The 22,002-nt window shown below is 33.7% G+C and overlaps 1 protein-coding gene across 1 annotated transcript; it reads right to left on the reverse strand.

Annotated features, from left to right (window-relative positions):
* Positions 1 to 85: 85 nt before the first annotated feature.
* Positions 86 to 19,496, reverse strand: LOC113512008 (senecionine N-oxygenase). The gene is made up of 8 exons (XM_026895759.3): positions 19,319 to 19,496; positions 10,597 to 10,794; positions 8,818 to 8,956; positions 8,142 to 8,325; positions 7,684 to 7,959; positions 6,687 to 6,850; positions 5,923 to 6,066; positions 86 to 374 (listed from the first exon to the last, which is right to left on the reverse strand). The coding sequence occupies exons 2-8, from the start codon at positions 10,791 to 10,793 to the stop codon at positions 183 to 185; spliced, it is 1,296 nt and encodes a 431-aa protein (XP_026751560.2). The 5' UTR covers position 10,794; positions 19,319 to 19,496; the 3' UTR covers positions 86 to 182.
* Positions 19,497 to 22,002: the final 2,506 nt, after the last annotated feature.

The following is a 22,002-nucleotide window of genomic DNA, read 5'->3' on the forward strand; positions in this document are numbered from 1 at the left end:
AATTAATAATTCAATAATAACATTATTAATTATACATAAAATAAATTAATTATGTGAAAGCACGTTGTAAATATAAAAAAAAATCTTACATTCATCTCAATACCTTATTATACTTGTCGAACACTAGCTTAGACTAAAACTAACCTAAACTTAACCCTAGTTATTAAGTACTCAAATTAGGGTCAACAAAGAATTTCACGTTTTCCATTACTTATTATTTCGTATGTGTCATCGTCGATGATCTTGTAAACGTCTTGGCGGTAGTGCTTCAGGTTGTGTAGGAAACGAATCGAGCTCTCTTCTCTTATTTTGGTGAGGACCGAAGGGAGGGTCTTGGTGCCAGCCTCAGAGGCCAGTGACGCGTAGTATTTCTCCTGTAACAAGTTGAATGAGAGATTTCATTATACCATTCTATACCGTATCAGCCTTTGTACGTCTACTGTTGAAGATAGGTCTTCTACTATTGGGGAGATTTTGCCAGTAGTTGCCACGCTTGACAGGCGGATTGGTAACTGCAGTTTTTATTATAGGTGATAATGAAATAGTAACCCCACCCGCGCTATCGGTATACATCGGCGGGGCACCAGTGAAAGATGATAGGTGAGGATGAAGTAGGTCAATTAGCCCATCGCGACAAATTCAACGAGAATTGTTCATGATGGTTTCCAGGGTGAACCACGTGGAGGTTGACCTGATATAGATATATATATATATATATATATATATATATATATATATATATATATATATATATATATATATATATTGCTAGCAATGAGGCTGTTAAACTCCATTGCTAACAATCCCTTTCCCCCCTGGTAACTGCAGTTAGGCCTTGGAGATTCAATACAATTTATTCGTAACAATATATTAGAATAATACATAAAATCTTCTTATATTTTCTAGAAATTATAAAAAGATTTTATGATAGTTTTACAGTAAAACAAGAAAAGTATAAAGTAATAAAATAATCAATAATAACTTGAACAGCCTATGAATACCTGGTATTGCAGGTGTTCATAGGCTACGGTAACCACTTACGTGGGAATTCATCATGATGGGCTAACTGGCCTGTTTTCATTTTCATCTATCACCCTTCACTGGTGCTCCGCCAGCGTATCCCGTTAGCGCAGGAGGGGTTACCATTCCATTTTCACCCATCAAAAAAACCACTTACGTGGTAGAAAAAAAACTGACCAAAAATAATAAAATTATAGTACACATTAAAATTGTGTATTCACTCTACGTTCGAAGGATTCGAAATCTAATGTTTTAAAAGATCATTGCTGCATATCCCTATATCAATAATTTCCTCACGGAAAAACCCACGGGGGGGGGGGGGGGGGGGGGGGATTTTATCCACGGGAAAGGAATAGATGGCTTATTCTATACCAGGACCTCACGACTGAGAACAAGTTGAATGAGATTTCCATTATATTTGTGCATTGTTATCCATTAAGATTACAAGAACTGATGTAATGTAAAATTATATGGTGGAAACAAGAGCCTTGAATTTATAGCGACGACTGGTGAATGTATGTCGGTATTGTAGATATTTTTTATACTTTTATATTAGGCGTGTGAACAATCTTGGCATGTCTTTAACTCATTTAAAATTGTTACAGACAAGAAATGCAATTAATATGCTGATACCTATTTATACATGAAAACTTCCTGTCATAATATTTGTTCACTCAATTTAACATTTTTTTTATCTGATTGCTTTGAAAAGCGCTCTGCTAGCGAGCTAAACCATTAAATATAAAAGATTATATAAAAATTATAATTAAATTATATAAAAGAGTACGTCGCATATAAATTTATCATTAAAAACTTAGTACCTACTTACTTTTGCATTGAAACTTTTTAAATATCAAATTTCAATTCAAAATTCAATTTCAATTACACTAATAGCATTTTTTAATACAATTAGAAATATCGAAAAACATTCAACTGTTTTTGAAAATTGATGTCAGGAAATAGGCTAGTATTCATTGCGTGACTAGGAGAGCATAACACAATAGATACGCAAGTCTAAAAAAAGATGAATTGTGTCAATGTACATTGAGTTATCGAAAGAATTTCAACATCTTTGTACTACAATAACTGCCATTATCAATTTGTTTACCAAAACATCGGATGTTAGCTAGTTACACAAGCCCACAAAAAGTACAGTCGCGATGTAATTTATGTAAGCAACTCTCGAGTCCGATATTTCGGTTGAATACCAAACAATAATGTTATCTTCACTTAGTTACTGGTCTAATTAGTAACTATGCCAATAATGTCTGAATACCTAAATATTACACAATTTTTCTTAGGTAAGTTACAGTATATCTGTAGAACTGATAATGTAAAATAAATTGGCGCAGTAAACAAGCTTGTTTGTATCACTGATATGAATATATGAATGATATAGAATAATGTAAAGGACTGTACATGGGCCCAAAGGCTACTGCGATAACCCAATAATCGATCGATCTGAGTCAATACTTAATGTATGGGCCACTTCAGTGTTCGATTATAACTGCATCAAGACGTGTTGTGTCCTACGTAGTACGAGGAGAACAAGAATAATCTATTGTTGTTACTACTTCTATATACTTATGGATTCCTGGTAATTCATATAATTAAATATTAATTGTAATTTATGAAATAAATTATTGTTGATTGTTGTTTTATTTTCTCTCTCGTATTTAAGAACTGTTTAAAATTGTAGTAAACAGTAGTAGCATGGAATAAAAAAAATTGGTTTATTACTTAACTAGCGATTTTTCATCCTAAAAGAAGCTTACTGTCTGACTTGTCTTAGAATTAAGACAATTAAGATTAAGATTAGGTACTTATTTAGATGCCTTTAAATATTAATTAGAAAGGCGAGTCAGTAGAAATTTTCGTAAGAATCTCTCAATCCTTTTACCGCATAATAAATATTTTAAAAATATGCTACTTAATCCTTATACTTGTAATTTTATTAGCAACTTCAACAGTATAGAACAAAATAGCCATAGATATGGACATACAAAAAGCAATATATGAAAGAATCGCAGAGCATAGTTATAACATAAAAAAAAGAATGTTCGTAACGATGTACACGAGTAGGTTATATCCTAGTACATAGGATATTTTATATACTGATTCACGTGGATGAAGCCGCAGGATAAAGCTAGTAGTAAAGAAAAATCAGAGGAAGTTAGCGTCTAGTTTAAACTGCGACCGAACAAAGTTGAACAAGTCGTTCAAGAGAATACAAAGAAGATTGATTGTAGGTAAATAAAGAGAATAATTTTAAGAATTCCGAGATACTGAGTATTTTTTTTTAATGAACTCTTGAGAAGAATCGATATTTAAAGCATGAATTACTTACTATATGAATGCATAGCAAGACTTTTTTTTAATGGGTGAAAATGGATTGGTAACCCCGCCCGCGCTATCGGTATACACCGACGAGGCACCAGTGGAGGATGATAGGTGAGAATGAATGCAGGTTAGTTGGCCCACCATGATGAATTCGACAAGAATTAACACATGATAGTTTCCAGGGGGAACCGCGTGGAGGTCAACCTAAGAGAGTATATTGCCAGTAATGGGGCTATTAGACCCCATTACTAACAATCCCTTTCCCCCCAAGACCTCTAATAGTGGACCTTTCAGTAAGAGAATTTCGGTAAACTTACTTGCATTTTAATACAGCTTAATGTAAATCTAAACAAATTAATAGTCGACCCGATCCTTTTGATTTAGTCTACTGATAATGGTCAATAAAAGTATAAATCAAATATCAATGAATTGATTAAATGTTTCCATTTATTACTAATTTCATTTAGAGAGTTTGAATTAAACTGGATTACCTTTTTAGTAAGTACTATTGAAAAGATTAGACAATGACTATAATGCACCTGAACCTAAAGGTCTACAAGTTTACTTAAACAAGAAATTGAAGAAAATCAAAAAATTTTCCATAGAAATGTTTCTTTTTTTATTCTAGTGTAAATATTTCTTAAGTCAGGTATCTTAAATTATATAAGTAATATTTACTGGTGATATTAGAAAAAAGAATTGTAAATAAATGAAGTAAAATAATAATGAGCAAATCGTTTTTATATTTATTTATTTATTTTATATGTATATACTTGTCCTTAGACTTTACACGCGATTATTATGACAAAGTAAACGTTACATTGACTTCTTACCTTGTTATTCTGAGAGTATATTAAAAACAAATGTAAAATAATGTGAATACTATATTTAGCAATAAGAGAAAATAATGTAAAACTAATACGATATTTTTTAGTATAAAAACTACAATATTTATGTAGAGAAATAGAGACTTAACCAGTAATGGTAAACTTTAAAGTTATGGCCCTAAAATGATACCCTGAGGTACACATTAGATACAAATGAAGTTATCATTGTCGATGATTTTGTAGATGTCATCTCTGTAATGAGTTAAGTTATGCATGAATTTGTCACTACTGTCGTTGTGGATCTTGGTGAAGACAGGTGGAAGGGCTGCTGTCTTAGATTCCTCCGATAGGGATATGTAGTAATTAGCCTGAAGTAATGAGTGAATGTATTATGTTTTCTAAACATATTAAAATTAACCCTTAAGATATATGTACTGTAAAATGATAATATTGTTATTTTGCTTACACGTTAGCCTTGCAAATCGTTATTGGTTTATTAAACTTATTGATATGATCACGCTACAAGACGTAAAAGGTTCAAGGCTCTTGTTATTTGACCTGTAGTAATTATTGTAATAACATTGATATCTTTATCTATATTCTTTATTACTACAGATTGGACTCCAGGTTGTTGAATGAACTCACTATTAAGGTCTTTGTAAAGGACTACAGGATGGAGTGCTTTAAAAAGTACATTTGCTTTAAGTCTATGATCGTCTACAGTATCAAAGACGCCAATTAGACCAATCCTGTAAAAACTTTTAATACCGTTTTCAAGCTTGAGTTGTATTGTTGTTATGTAACAAAAAAATATTCAAGATTTATGTTAGAAAGGTTGAGATTACTATAATATTTAATGTGCAGTATTTATAATTGGTTAATTATTTATTAGCTTTTACCCGCGACTTTGTCCGTGAGACCAAAATATGTTTATTGATCAAAATAAAAGCCTATATCCTTTTCCATTTTTTATAGTACGTGTATACCAAATTTCATAGTTACTAATTAAGCCGTTAAAGCGCTATAAGAATACAAACACACAAATTTACTTTCTAGTTAGTAAGGACACCTATTACTTTGTAATACTTTTTAATATCCTTAACGTATACTAAGCCACTAGATCTCTCCTGATATCTCTGTTAATTCCGAAGAGATTTTGATAATTCCTAATATATATATTTTTTTATTGCAAAGCAGACAAACGAGCTGAAGATCCATCTGATGAGAATTGGCTATCGTTTCCCATGAACACTTAATAGTAGCTATATAATACTGTGTTGTCCCGGCATAGAATAGGCCACCCCTTCCTTTTCCGTGGGTGTCATAAGAGAAAACTAAGGGAGGGCGAGGGATGGTAACAGCGTCCCTCTTAAATATATCCAAAGCCTAACTACGGTTGCCAATCTGCCTATCAAGCATAGCAACTACTGAAAACCTCCCCCCTCTCAAGAGGAGGGTTATGTTCAACAATGTACAGTTAAAGGCCGTTATGAATGAATTAATATAGTAGCTAGTACAAACTTCAAAGGGAAGAAAATCCACAAACCAATTGTACGAGGGAAGCACGACTGACAAACAGTAGTCGTGGGCCATGCATCTAAAAATGGGGTAAATTCCGCCTTTTTCCGACGATTTCAAAAAAGTAAGTAATGTTAACTCCCATGTTAATCCTAATTATTTTTGAGTATGAAGTGAACTGTTCTTTATGGAACAAAATCTAAAATAATTTATTTACCTGATCTGGCCCCATCATATGTGCTTGCCGTTTGGTGTATCCCCTGGCGGCGCGGTCCATCTTCTCCTCCTCCCAGTGTTCTACCATCTGCTGCCTCGTTGGTAAACTGAAGGTGCCGTTCATCGAACGTACGTAGTATCGTACCTGATTAAAAGGAATAGATTTAAAAAAAATATTTGACAGAAAAATCAAATCCTAGCAGGTAAGTATAGAAATATTACAAAATCTTGACATTCATTATGTAGCTTTCATGTCATATAGTAACTAGCTACATATATATATTACAGGATTTGATCTCCTTTAAAACATTTTAAAGTAGTCTTTCAAACTTCAAAAAGTAGAAGCTTCTCAGTTCGGTTGTATTTTTTTATGTTTGTTACCTTATAACTCCCGTCAGTTAGAAACCGATTTAGAAAATTCTTTTTTATTTGAAAGGCTATACTAACAGATTAGTCCCAAAGATTTTTTTTCAAAATCAGTAGTTTAATTTATAAATCAACATAACTGGGTTTGCCATAATTTAAGTCAGTTATTATAGTGAAAGACAATCTTAATATTTGTCTATATTGCTTTGTTTTGAACAGTTTATAAAAATCAAGAAACCTAGTGACTTAACTAATCAAACTTAACAAACTTATTATATAATAAGTTTGATAAGTCATACTATAATAAAAGGGTAATAGACATACGAGTATGTCTGTCCTTTAATTAGTTTCTTTGCAATTTCTAGTGTCTAGTGTAAAAATTTTAAATGAGTAGTGTACCTGTAGGTCGAACATTGAGAATGCGCAGACGTAGTAAGGTACGCCGATGAAGCACATGGTCGGGTGATTGATATTGACGAGGTGTTTGTACAGAGGCTCCACGCAGTTGTCTTCCACCACGATCTCGCACGACTCGTGGAGGAACGGGAAGTTGTAGAGGTAGCCTGACGACAAAATTAAAGATTGAAACTAAGACTATTTTAACTGGTTCTTTAAACATAAAATATTTGTGCTTTATTTGTCTGTATTTGACGAGACCTCGTAGCGCATTTGTAAGCATACTACTCTGAGCCTCTGAGGTCCTGGTATAATTTTTTTATTAAGCCAGTTCTATGTTCGTTTGGGTGAAGGTGTTTTCGGTTCATCATCATCATCTCAGCCATTATATGTTCACTGATGAACATATGCCTCCCTCATAGACTGTCACAGTCCTGAGTAATCTGTATCCACTGATTCCCTACAATGCATTAGGATATGTATCCGGTTGTTCACAAAGTTGAGCATTTTAAACTAAAACATCAGACGATCAGGAGACTTGATCATGCATTGAGTTTAAATGAAGTATAAAATTTTTTGAAGGTTACTTATGTACTAAGTAGCCCGATAGGTAGATGAAAAGATTCATTGTGAGTTCCCGGCACAGAATAGGCCATCCCTTCCATACCAGTGGGTGTAGTAAGAGGCGACTAAGGGAACTTAATGGTAGAGGGATGGGCAGCAGGGTCCCTCTTTAATCATCATTAAAACCTAACTGCGGTTGACAACTCGCCTGCCAAGCATGGCAACTACTGGCAAAACCCCCTTATAGGCTTATGACAAAAGAAAACTTTTAGGAATTCTCACGTCAGGTCGACTTTATAAATAAAATAGAAGTATAAGATAAATAGTTATAAATTATAGATAATGTTTCATTTAATTATGGTCGTATGATGGTGATGATGATAATCATCATAAAAGTTTTATATGTCTTAGGTAAGCACAATAAATTTAGACCTACCAGTACAGAGGAATACAACGTCGATCTCCTCAACAGTTCCATCTTGGAAGAACGCTCTGTTTCCCTCCAGTTTTAATACATCAGGCTTTTGAACTAAGTTGTCTGGGAAGATGGTACGGGGCTGCTCTTTGAGGTGATGACTGAGGGTAACCCGTGGGGAGACGCTGGTGACCTCCAGAGCGATATCCATCCCGGATGGACCGGCTCCAACTACTAATACTTTTTTGCCGGTGAATATCTCTGGTACTCGATAGTCGTGGCTGTGCATCACATCACCTGGATAAATAAAAAAAAAGTTACGTTATTAAGTTATTATCATTAACGGAATTTGTATTAAACAGAGGTAGGCTACCAGGATTACATAAGACTGAGGAAGATTCGCTTACAGTTGCCAACAAAATAACAATTTAACGTTTTAATATTCGGTTTAGTTTACCACATTTAAATGTGTTACTCACCTTCAAATTCCTTCAGTCCTGGTATACTTGGTATGAATGGAGTATTGTAATGCCCATTACAGACAAACACATAGTCATATTCGACAGTCTGCGATTCGCATGTAGCCAAGTCCTTGAAGGTCACGTCCCAGAGTTCACCATTAGGACCCATTTTTGGTTTCACTACTTGCACATGGTGTTTGAACTGGAAGAGGATATATACATAGTTTTAAGAGATTATGTTATCCTAGTAGTTTATGTTGCTTAAAATCCAAAATTGATATATTGTTTTTTTTCTTTCGTAGTTTCTCTACAGAGCAAATTCTTTAAATACTAAGATTAAAATTAGATGGCATAGAATAAGTAAAAAGTAAATTCTTAGTTCTATCTAAGAACTTATCATTACAACCTTCAAAAACTGATTTCATAAAATGCCATTATACAATTTGCTTACTTTATTATTCAGTATGATTTATTAATAGATCTGTATTTAAAATCAATTAAGTATTAATGATTTTAAACTAAACCAATACAGTTATGTAGATACGAATGTTTTGCTTAATTCCTAATAATTCCGTGCAAACATAGAGAATTACGGAACTGATCAAGGTTAACAACGAATCCTCACGTAATTTTCCTATCTATTATGTCCAAGTATGGTAAAATGAATTCTTGTTATTATGGTGCATAAGCTCACCTTGATGTATGGCGTCACTCCGTGCTTGTCGGAATATAATTGCAAGAACGCCAGCATATCCTTAGCGGGGAGGTATGACCTATCGCTCTCCGGTATCGGGAAATCAGGAAATCCCATGATTTCCTTTGGAAGGTTTGTCCTGGAGATAAAATAAACATTTAGTAGGTCTTTTTTTTTACCATTACTTGTACGCGTAGATTTAAAACTAATGAAATAAACGATGTATTAAGATATAATCAGATTTGAAGTAAGACCCTCAAGTGTGGGCACATGGTGAATTTACTAGTTTACAAACATCAAATTATTGTTTAAATAAAAACAAATTGAATTCGGCAAAATTTCTTACAATAAATATATTAGTGTTCAGAAGATGACTACTCGGACTCCTGACTGACCTTTGGTTATTTGTTTAACATGTTCCTCTGTTGTTGATTACAGTAATCGTATGACAACATGGTAATAAATTACTGATTTATCAATACATGAGTTTACATCGATTACCTTGAACCACGTGTTCGATTAATCGGTCAATTTCATTGAACGTCTGCTTAGCTTAGAGAAATGATTAACATTTGCTAGTTTTTTTTTTTAAAGTGCACGGAATCTTTTGTCTAATGTGCATCAAAACAATTCTTATCGTGTTACCAGGGCACCACAAACAACAAGCAATAAAACAAACGTTTCTAGAACATATGTAATAGTAGACGTTTTCCTAACAACTGATGAGGCCCTGATAGCCTTCGACCCCCATATCAATACGCCGTGTCGTAAAGGAGTAACAGTAGTAACCAGTAAATAGTTTAAATGTATCGAAATGGGGTTGACGTGCGATGCGCGTGACACTCATCGGCGCAATACAAAAACTATTTTATCTGTTTACATTTTATATATTTTGCTTACGTAAACGAGAGAAATACATTTGTATTTTTATTGCTAGAAAATTCTGATAACGAGAAAAGGTATTCGGAAATGTAAATGGTAAATAAACTAATAACCCAGCCAATAGACACGTAGTGAATAGTAATGTTGCCTATGAACTTGAATAACTCAAGAGAACAAAATTATACCTTGGCCAAAGAAATTGATAACATAGAATAAAATTTAATTACTATTTTTCACATTAGATAGAGAGTAGAGAGAGAGAGAGAGTCGAATGCCCAAATCATCATCATCATCATATCAGTCCTTAACTGTTCACTGTTGAACATAAGTCTCCCATTTGGGGGATTTATAACCGCAGTTAGTCTGTTGAAGATAGGATAAGAGGGACGCTGCTGCCCATCCCTTGCCCACCCATAGTCGGTTTTACGACACCCACTGCACGAAATTGGATGCACATTTGTCCCTGAAGGTCTAACATAAAAACTGTTGTTTATTGTATCTTAATGTTGTTCACCAGTGGACATAGAAGGAATGATAAAATAAAAATTGTGAATCATATGTTTGCCTTCTTTCTTTTTATGCAAATATAATTAGTAAAAAAAGGACGAAAGTTATACCATTAGCTGCTATTTTTCTCAATTCATAGCAGGCTAGTGTATAGAAAATGTTTGGTATGTCAATTATTTGTCAATAACAAATTTTACATTACTAGTTTATATATTAGCCACAGTTTATATAGAAAGTATGCAAGCAAGTTGCATTTGAATTTGGTAGGGTTATACGGCCGTATAACATTTTTTGTACACTAGCCTGCTTTGAATTGACAAGTTTATCACTCCTTCTATGTAATTCCTTGTTTATAGTTTCATTTTAGTAGATCTAGTAGGTAGTTCATACCGTAGACTTTTGTACATGCTGGTGTGGATGGGCAGGCCGAAGTCGTCGTAGCCAACGTTCTCGGTGTAGACCCAGGTGCCGCCGAGCTGGGCGGCCTGCTCCAGTACGTCCACCCGGCCCACGGACGGCTCGACGAGCAGGTGGCGGGCGGCGCAGAGGCCCGCTGCGCCAGCGCCAATTATGCATATGCGTGACATGCTGCAATTGAAAATGGAAATGTTTGTTATTAAAAAAATATAAAAATTAAAATAAAAAAATATATTAATTTATGAACAATCGGATTCGTGTCATAGCTGCTGATGAGTAAGGTTCCCGGGTGGCCGAATCGAGTTTTCTCGACTAAAATACACGTAAGTTAATTCGGTCGTTTTATTTACAATAAAATCAACAAAGTAAATAATAATAAAAATAAATAATTTTTCATGGAACAAAACAAATGTACTTAAATTCTTTAAAACTGTTTTGATAGGTGGCACCGGTCAGGTATTAATTATAATATTTTGTGAAGGAGTATAAATTTTTTTCTAATATAAAATAACATCAAAAGTAAATAAATAAAAGACAATTAATCAATTTAAAATAAAGAATAAATAAAAATTTAAAAATAGTTATAAGTAAATATAAGTTTGACAAAAAAATATTTTTAAAAAAAGGATAGTATATATATATATATATATATATATATATATATATATATATATATATATATATATATATATATATATATATATATATATATATATATATATATTTACAGATTGGTTTTATAGATATTTTATCAAAATCGGTCCGGTAGTTTAGTTATTAAATTAAAATAACTACGTAATTTGACTACAATTGACACAAATGACAAAAAAAAATAGACTTTATTTTTTTGTAGAAAACAATTTTAAATGTCTGAACTGTAGCAACATCAATTTTATTTATTTTGTATATTAATTAACCTCACTTTATGGACACTCACTGTTATACATAGTTTCTTTCATACATACACTTCTATTACTTGCATACACATTCTAACTTGCTTACCTCGCTTTAGAATTATAATTTTCGTTTACTATAAATAAAATCCATTATTGGAAGTATTTATAAGAGACTTAGCATGTAAGTTATTTTTTTAAGAACTGTGGATTTTTGTATTTTTTTTTATACAACTTAGAATGGCAAACCAGCTGACGGCCCACCTGATGGAAAGTGGTAACCGTCGCCTATAGACATGAGCAGAACCATGGACATAACAGAGTATACTGTTTCGCCCATGATACCTCCCTTGCGTTGCCATTCCTGAGGACTCATGTGATATTCCTCTGTACCCAGTAAATTCACGCCATATTCCACCTTTCAAACCGAAACACAGCAATGCAAATACAACTGCTTCACGGTTGAAACACGAATGCGACAGAGATACACAAGCAATCGACTTTTGTACAAAGTCTCCCTCTGGGAGTACAATAAAAAAATATTTAATCTACTATTTATTTAAGAAAAAAAAAACATTATATATATATATATATATATAGGTATAATGGTGTGTTTGTCATAACAATACTAAATACCTATGTTGATGATTATTATAATTGTATATTTGATAATTGTTACTAGGTTTAATAAACCGTTATCTCGCGCCTAACCTTTTTATATTGTTTACGTGCGGTTACAGAGAGGCGGTCTAAGAAAATTTCGATTACTGTTGATACAACTATGAAATGATAACAGATCATTGTATCATCTATATGTCATCATCGTCGTCAACAATTCCTTACAGGATTCCACCATTAAACCACCATTAACTATTCAATATTTATGCAGTCTAGCATAAATATTGAATAGTTAATGGTCTTTCAAAAAAAAAATCATTCTATCTTTTCAATTTTAAATATAAAAAATGATTAGAAGACTGTCATCATATATATATATATATATATATATATATATATATATATATATATATATATATATATATATATATATATACATATATATATGTTTGAAACTTTGAAGGGAGAGATAGATAAGGCCTTAATAATTCACGACTTCTCATAGAACAAATTGCGCGAATTACACTTTTTTGTAATACAAATGTGCTTTGGATGTCAGCCGCTTTACACACATAATAATAATTCATTGGATAGTATATTATCAAAATAATTAAAATAAACCAATAATATATCACCCGTTAAGTGATTCACTGGTGAACACAGGCCTCCCATATTGAAGGGTTTTGCCAGTAGTTGCCATGGTTAACAGGCGGTTTAGCAACCGCATTTTAGTGATATTTTAAGAGGGACGCTGCTGCCAATCCTTACCCTACATAAGTATACTAATGTACATCATAAATATAATATATTAACATAATAATATATATGTTACGATATACTTATTTATTAAGTAATACGTAGTTAGAGCTAAATATATATATTGTTTTTAATAAATGATAATAGAATAGTAACCCCGCCTGGGCTAACGGTATACACTTTAAGGGGGGAAAGGGCGTGTTAGTAATGGAGACTGAGTATACCATTGCTAGCAATATACCCAACCATGTCGACCTCCTCGCGGTTCTCCCTGGAAACTATTATGGTTAATTCCTAATGAATTCATCATGATGGGCTATCTGGCCTGTTTTCATTCTCATCTATCACCCTTCACTGGTGCTCCGCCAGCGTATCCCGTTAGCGCAGGCGGGGTAACCATACCATTTTCACCCATAAAAAAAAAAACGGTATACACTGGCGGGGCACCAGGGTGACAGGTGAGGATGAAAGTGGGTCAGATGGCGCATAGTGAATGAATTAATAAAAAAATAATTAAGATGGTTTCCAGGGGGAACCGCGTGGAGGTCAACCTGGTAAGGTATATTGTTAGCAATGGGGTCTTTAGTGCCATTACGAACAATCTCTTATCTCCCACCTGAATATGTTGATTCAATAGATAAATTGAACAATTTCCTTTTAAATATCTTGATAATCTGCGCACGCGCAGATCCACAGGTATTCCTATACCGTTGCTCATCTAAACACGTTCTTATCGCGAATCAGTAATCGATTACATTATTTCATCATATCGATCGATCGAGACATGCCAGCAGCTCGCCGTCTGCGTGGAAAGTGGCCACACGCACCACACGCGCTATATATCCAAGGCTACGTCAATATACCTACCTATGACTCGATTGCAAACGTAGCCAGTCATACTAGTGACCGACGGACGATGCATTTCCTACATTCGCTTCATTAAGGAAACTTTATTAGATTAATAAAACCAATGTGTCACGTCAATTTTTTAACCGACTTCGAAGTCGAAAAGAAGTCGAGGTTATATGTTGGATTGTATATTTTTAAGCCCCCACCGATTTGTCCGTCAATTGTGGTCAGATTTCAAATTCATTTTTTTATTTAAAAAGGTATAGTTCTGTTGTCCTATTGTCACCAAGTCTGGATTTTTTTTTTATACAACTTAGAATGGCAAACAAGCTGACGGCCCACCTGATGGAAAGTGGTAACCGTCGCCTATAAACATGAGCAGTACCATGGACATAACAGAGTATACTGTTTCGCCCATGATACCCCCCCCCCCCCCCATGCGTTGCCATTCCTGAGGACTTAGGTGTTATTCCTCTGTACCCAGTAAATTCACGCCATATCCCACCCTTCAAATGGAAACACAGCCATGCAAACACAACTGCTTCACGGTTGAAACACGAATGGGACAGAGGTACCCAAGCAATCGACTTTTGTACAAAGTCTCCCTCTGGATCTGATGATGATGATGGGATCCCAAGATAATCGAGAGCTACTTTTAAATTTTATAGCCAAATGTGGTGTTTTATATTTTTTCAAAACTCACTCAGATGTCTGTATTTTTTAATTGTAAATAAACCATAATGGCCGTGTGGTTCCGGCATAGAACACCCCTGCCACCCCTTCTTTTCCCGTGGGTGTCGTAAGTGGCGACTAAGGGTCGGCAAGTGATGGGCAGCAGCATTTCTATTAAAACATCTCTATAACCTAACCGCGGTTGCTAATCCGCCTGCTAAGCGTGGCAACCAAGGGGGAGGCTTATGTTTAGCAGTAAACGATTAAGGCCTGATATGATGATGATTATAATGAAATGACCATTCGCTTGGCGAACGTAATATATCATTCCTGTGGTCCTAGCATAGAATAGGTCGCCTTCACTTTCCCGTTGATGTCGTAAGAAGCAACTAACGGAACTTAGTGGTCGAGGGATGGACAGCAGAGTTTTTGTCTTAAAACATCACCAAAGCCTAACTGCGGCTGTCCATTCTTCTGCCCACGCTTGGCAACTACTGGCAAAACTCCCTTAAACCTGGGTCCAGCAGTGGACAGTTAACGGTTGATATAATAATATACGTATAGGGGGAAAAGGATTGTTAGCAATGGAGTTTGACAGCCCCATTGCTAGCAATATACCTTCTTAGGTAAACCTCCACGTGGTTCCCTCTGGAAACCATCGTGAACAATTCTTGTTGAATTCGTCACTGTGGACTAACTGACTTGCTTCATCCTCACGTGTAATAAGAAATAAAAGTGTTTTAATGACAGATAATAAACTTATTAAAAGGCAGATCCAAAATAAAAAAAGAATTATAAAGCAAAGCTTGTGTTCCATTTTTTGTTTGACAATTATAGTGTTGTGAAATTTAAGTGTTTTTGTTTATTATAAACAATATGTTAGATACCCGAAGGAACCTCTTGTGAGAGCATCATGATAAGTGGGTACATACATAGGTGTGATACCGCTGGCTGACCGGGAAACGACCCTAGATAAGCAGCCATTGAGCAATATACTTTTCGACTGCGACGCCGTTCTGTCGGGGATTTTGTGAGAATCTTTTTATATATATGTATATTATTATTACTTTTAAATGGATGATAATGGAATGGTAACCCCACCCGCGCTGTCGGTATACATTGGCGGGGCACCAGTGAGAGATGATAGGTGAGGATGAAGCAAGTCAGTTAGTCCACAGTGACGAATTCAACAAGAATTGTTCACGATGGTTTCCAGGGGGAACCACGTGGAGGTCGACCTAATAGGGCATATTGCTAGCAATGGGGCTGTCAAACTCCATTGCTAACAATCCCTCTCCCCTCAATATACATAATGTTAACAAAGATTTAAAAGAGTAACTGTTGAGCTCCTTGCGGACTCTTCTTAACAAATAACAATCTACCGAACCCTGTAGTAGATTAAAAAATGACAATTTTTAAATTGCTTGTAAACAAGTATATTTGGATATAGATGATTTGAATTTATTGGGTGAAAATGGAATGGAAACCCCACTCCATCTGCACTGGCGGTACACCAGTGAGAGATGATACGTCAAAATGATTGCAGGTGACAATGGTTTACAGAAACCATTGAATTGGAACCGCGTGAAGGTAGACCTGACAAAGTATATATCAATGGGATTGCTAGTCCCTTTTACTAACAAGCTCTTCTTATGCTTACGGTTTTTTTTTGTTTTTTTCTTTCAATTGCTTACTAATATTGGTGTACTTGTCTGTACAGTTCAATTTTTCTATTTTACATAGTTAAAAGAGCGGTTGGAAAACCGTGGCACATACTTTTCGATACTTTATGGGGAAATTTCTTAAGACACAATAACTATTCTGTCCTGCCACTCAATGTGACTTAACTGAGAGTAATAAAGTAATTTGTGAACCTTGAGAAGTTAATGACAAATTGTGTATGGTGAAAGAACTAAAAATGAGTACGAAAATGCTCTCACAAGCGGTTCCCTCGAATTTACTGGGTATAGAGAAATAACACCTGAGTCCTCAGGAATGGCAACGCATGGGGGGTGTCATGGGCGAAACAGTATACTCTGTTATGTCTATGGTACTGCTCATATCTATAGACGACCGTTACCACTTTCCATCAGGTGGGCCGTCAGCTTGTTTGCCATTCTGAGTTGTATAAAAAAAAAATTGTTTATAAAAAATAAACACTTAAATTTCACAACATTGAAGGCGAAACAAAAAATGGACCACAAGCTTGATTATTTCTGTCTACCACAATGGGAAATATGTTTATTTTATTCGCACTTAATCATACGATATATATTTACATTTATCATGATTTTCTTCAACATATTATTTATTTTATTTATTTATTTCACACTTTATTGCACCAAGTAAAAAGAGAAATAACAAATACAGTAAATATTAATGAGAAGTGATACAAAAGGCGGCCTTATCGCTAAGCAATCTCTTCCAGACAACCTTTGGGTAGAGGACATTGAGAATAAGACAAAGGGTAGGTGGCGCACTATTTATATAAACATATTATTTATTTAAATAACTTGATTGATCAAAAGACAAAAAAAAATGTGGTACAGAAGGCGGACTTTATGCTAGCGGCATTCTCTACCAGTTAACCTTTGGGGTGAACTATGAACCACGAACGCTCTATTATATAATTTAAGATTACTTTTTGTGTTCCACAAAATAACCGACTTCAATTGTGGCAAAACTGATTATTTTGTTTTCAAAACTAAAGTACTGAAACGATATTGATGAAATTTCTACAAAACCACTGTAAGTTTATCATTTCAAATGAAAAAAAAAAATTCTAAATCGGTTTACAGCTGACAGAGTTGTGAGGTAACAAATATAAATACAACTAAATGTTATCGCCTGCTTCTTTTTGAAGTCTTTTGAAAATAGAATCCTCCTCCGCCTCTGTCTATATGTTCGTGATGATCTCAAAAACTATTAAACGGATATATCAGAGGGAGGAAGGTTTAGATGTATAATTCGTTAAGGTTTTGTGTAAATTGATTGAAATATGACGATGATTGTTGAAAATGTCCGAAAAAATCAAGCCGTTAGGGAGAATTTAACGATAACGTCGCCTAATCCGTTTGAGATATAACAAAACAATGTTTTATGTCATCTTTTAAGCATAGCTTACAATATGCATTAGGGTATGGTTAGAGCTATTTAGAGGGATATAGTATTAATTATTAATAAATACATGCAGGATAGAAAATTAAGTATATTTAAAATACACCAAGCAGTGTGATGTTACATAAAAGATGTTACATATTTTATTACTAGCAGCCAGTCCCAGCGTCGATCAGATGGACATTTTACATTTTAAAAAGTGGCCATTAAGGCTGCACACGCGATGGAAGTTTAAAAATGGAGTAACTTCTCCCGTTTTTCCCAACATTTCCCTTCACTGCTCTGCTCCTATTGATCGTAGCGTGATGAAATGTATACTATAACCTGCCCAGGAGTATGAAGAATAATTGTACCAAGTTTCGGTAGAATCCGTCGAGTAGTTTTTGTTTCTATAATGAACATACAGACAGACAGATAGACAAAAATTTTACTCATTGCATTTTTGGCATCAGTATCGATCACTAATCACCGCCTGATAGTTATTTTGGAAATATATTTCATGTACAGAATTGACCTCTCTACACATTTATTATAAGTATAGATTAAAATAAAATTTATTTATTTATTTAATTAAAGTAAATATTTTATTAAAGTAAAATAAAATGTTACTATTAATATTAACATATAATTCATACTGAACGAAACAAAGTGATTATAAAAAATGTAAGTACATGCGCTCTACTATCCGTGCGAAGTCGGGCAGGTTGCTAGTTTTCTATAATTGATAAGATTTGTTAAAAAGATTCTTATATGAATCGTAGCTACTCTAAAAATCGACTGTTGTTTTATTACGACCATTTAACATTCAATTATGTCTGTCTACCCCAAAAGGAAATGGGTTTATGTTATTCGCACTTAATCATATGATATATACACGTAATATTTTTAGTGATATCGAAAATAAAACATATATATCCTAATGTCTTCTTAAAAAGAAAACGTATAATTGCCAATGTGTCATATTTATGATATTGTAATAAATCTGTAATTTAATTCGATTGCTAAACATCTGAAACATGATACACTTATGCTTGCCTAATACGTTATTTATAGTAAACTAGCGACCCGCCCCAGCTTCGTACGGGTGCAATGCTGATACTAAATAGCACCTCCGGCCCCCCGTTATATTACGACATTACATTAGAAACCTCTAAAATTATCAGTGTTTCTCTACTATATTATGCATGTATTATACATATAAACCTTCCTCTTGAATCACTCTATCTATTAAAAAAAACGCATCAAAATCCGTTGCGTAGTTTTAAAGATCTAAGCACATATAGGGACAGACAGGCGGGAATTAATTTTGTTTTATACTATGTAGTGATATCGTAAATAAATTCTCAAAAAAGAAAAAAAAAAACTTATAGAATTGTAGTGTAGGTAGATGGGAAGTCTTTTCTAAGTGCCGTGATGGAAAAAATTCTATTTTGTTAAATTATATTATATTTATGTAATAACACTGTAATGAGAGACGCACTTTGGACAAACAAGTATTATATTAATTGATTCATATTATTTCTTGCATCCGGGAATGGTTAACCCAAGAACAAGGACAGTCTGTTATCTTTAAATTAAGTAAACTTCACAAAAGTTGAGAGTAGGCTTTTACTTCCTAATAGGGTAGGTAGTACTCAGAGATAGCAAAGAAATCTTATCACTTTATGTAGCTTAAATAAATCAATCATTATCAATAAAAAATTATTAGTTGATAATAAATAACTTTAAAATTCTTATATCTATAAACTAAACATAAAATTTATAAAGTTACAAATTAATAAATCACTTACCTTTTTAAATTATTTCCGAGAAAAAGTTAACTAAAAAAAAATAATATATGTCACAGCACTAGCACGAGTTTTTTTTTTTTTGGTCACAAAATATAGTATATAATTGCAATTAATAGATAAGAGGGTAATTGACAAGTTGACGGGACGAGGTTTTGCCGTGAAATGCCGGCAAAGAGCTTCGCGAGCGTTTTATATGTCTGACGTCTAACCAAGCGCATGGTTTGGGATGCCGCCAAAAAGTTTGTGCGTTTTGGACTGTTGCTTAATTTATGAGACAAAAATAATGAAAGAAAATTTAAATTTAATATTATTATAATAATCATCACTCTATCATCATTTGATGATACATGGGCAATGTGAATTTTGGTGTATTTCTGTAAATTCTATCATCACGTTTGTTGATAACGGACTATCATAATGCCTACAGACATTTTTTTTTATGATACAAAAATAGTATTGATAAAAAGTAGAGAAATACTAGGACAACATAAATTTAAGTAGTCACATTTACAACTCTACACTGTAAGGATTTCTTAAAAGAGGTTTAGGCAGACCTATTTAAACTACGGTCTCGTCCATTGCTATAAATATAATTATTTAATAAATACTGTTCATTTAAAACTGCAAGCTGTTTACACGTTTATGAAAATATTTTCTCATAGAAATGATTTTAGAGAAAGGATGATGCGACAGGTCCGTTTAATTTGGCATGCGTTTCTGACGAAACTATACCAACACTTTACGTGATACTTTCTGGTGCAAGTGAGACAGCAATATAAACAATAATACTGTCCCTTTCACAATACGATGTACTAATAGCATAGCATAGTGCAATTATGTAATGCTACTATTGAATTTTATATATCTAAAATATGTAACGTGGAGGAGGTATTTCATCATTATTTATACCTAATGTATAGATTACAGCCTTTATTTTTAACCGACTTTAAAAAAGAACGCGTGATAAGTTCATCAGTACTTTATTGTTTGTGCGTTACATTATTATCTTTGCCAATTATTTTTTATAACGATTGTTTCTCACTAATTAGTGTGCTCTCAAAATAACTAATTTAATTATATTTAAAATGATCCAACACTACCTTCATTAATTTCAAATTAAAAAAATATACAAAAAGAAACAATAATAAAATATATAAATATATAGACATTTACTTAGAATCTGTAAATATAAATTGTATAAAATAAATCATTAAAATCGGTTTAAAATTGACTAAGAAAGCACGTCATTCAAGTAAACAAATTAAATAACTCTTAGTAATGAAGTCTATTTAAAAAGAGATTTTTTTTTAATGGATGAAAATGGATTGGTAACCCCACTCGCGCTATCGGTAAACATCGACGAGGCATCAGTGGAGGATGATAGGTGAGAATGAATGCAGGTTAGTTGGCCCACCATGATGAATTCGACAAGAATTAAACATGATGGTTTCCAGGGGGAACCACGAGGAGGTCAACTTGAGAGGGTATATTGCTAGTAATGACTAACAATCCCTTTCCCCCCTAAAAAAGAGATATTGATGAACCATGTGACAAATTGTGACTGGGATAACAAGACAAACAGTTACATAAGTTTACTTTTTTTATGAAATTTAAAATGTTAAACGAGCAAAAGGTCCATTCGAAATTAGAAAAAGAAAAAAAAAACTACGGTCGTGAATCATGGGTATCATAGAATGCATTGTGCCATTCATTGGACCACTCAAACGTTTATTGCCTAGGAATATGGTTTTATGCCTTCGAACTTTTTATCTTTATCCGAGCAGTAAGTGTTTTATATTATTCTTAATTTCGTGTATAATATAGTATATATCATATATGTGTAAGTATATTTGTTATTCATATATATTTATTCGTTTATATATGTAATTTTAGTATGTATGTATATCAATAATTAGTAGTACCGCATTCGAGTATTCTGACACTTGCCTATGGTTGACTGGGAGAGAATACTTTCAGCATTAAGTCCGCCATGTACACATATATGTACTAATGAATAAATAAAAAACAAATATTTTTTTTTATTACACTGCCTTCAAATTAAATCACAACCATTCAAGTACAGCTGTTTCATGGCACAAAACTTGATTGGATGGATGAAAAACCAAGAAAGAATTTATAGAAACTGGTAATGTATACATATAAATAAAATTGGAGTGTCTGTTTTTAATACTGATATAACCGTTTTTTTATTACATGTATATGAATATATATACGGTACATGCACCAAAATAACATTTTTACAATTTTTGTCTATCTACTTGTTCCGGATAATCTCTGGAATGGCTGGACCGATATTGATGGGACTTTATTGGCAGGTAACTGACGTAATAAGGACTAACTTAGGCTACATTAGAAAAATCTTTTATTTTAGAAAAATAAAGTCATTTTGCAATGTCCAAATACAGTCCAGTACCACGCGCAGTTAGGCGGAACTTATTACATAAAAATATAATGTGTGCTTACGAAATTTTTAAAGAATTAGGTATACAGGTCGACCTCCACGTGGTCCCCCTTGGAAACAGTTGTGCTGAATTCCAGGTGTATTCATCACGATGGGCTAACTGACTTGCCTTTTCATTCTCAACTATCATCGCTTACTAGTGCCCCGCCAGCGTATACTGTTAGCGCAGGCGGGGTTAGCATTCCCTTATCATCCATTAAAA

This window comes from Galleria mellonella, unplaced genomic scaffold (genome assembly GCF_026898425.1).
Source record: "Galleria mellonella isolate WM207_F2 unplaced genomic scaffold, CSIRO_AGI_GalMel_v1 utg116, whole genome shotgun sequence".
Lineage (NCBI taxonomy): Eukaryota > Metazoa > Arthropoda > Insecta > Lepidoptera > Pyralidae > Galleria > Galleria mellonella.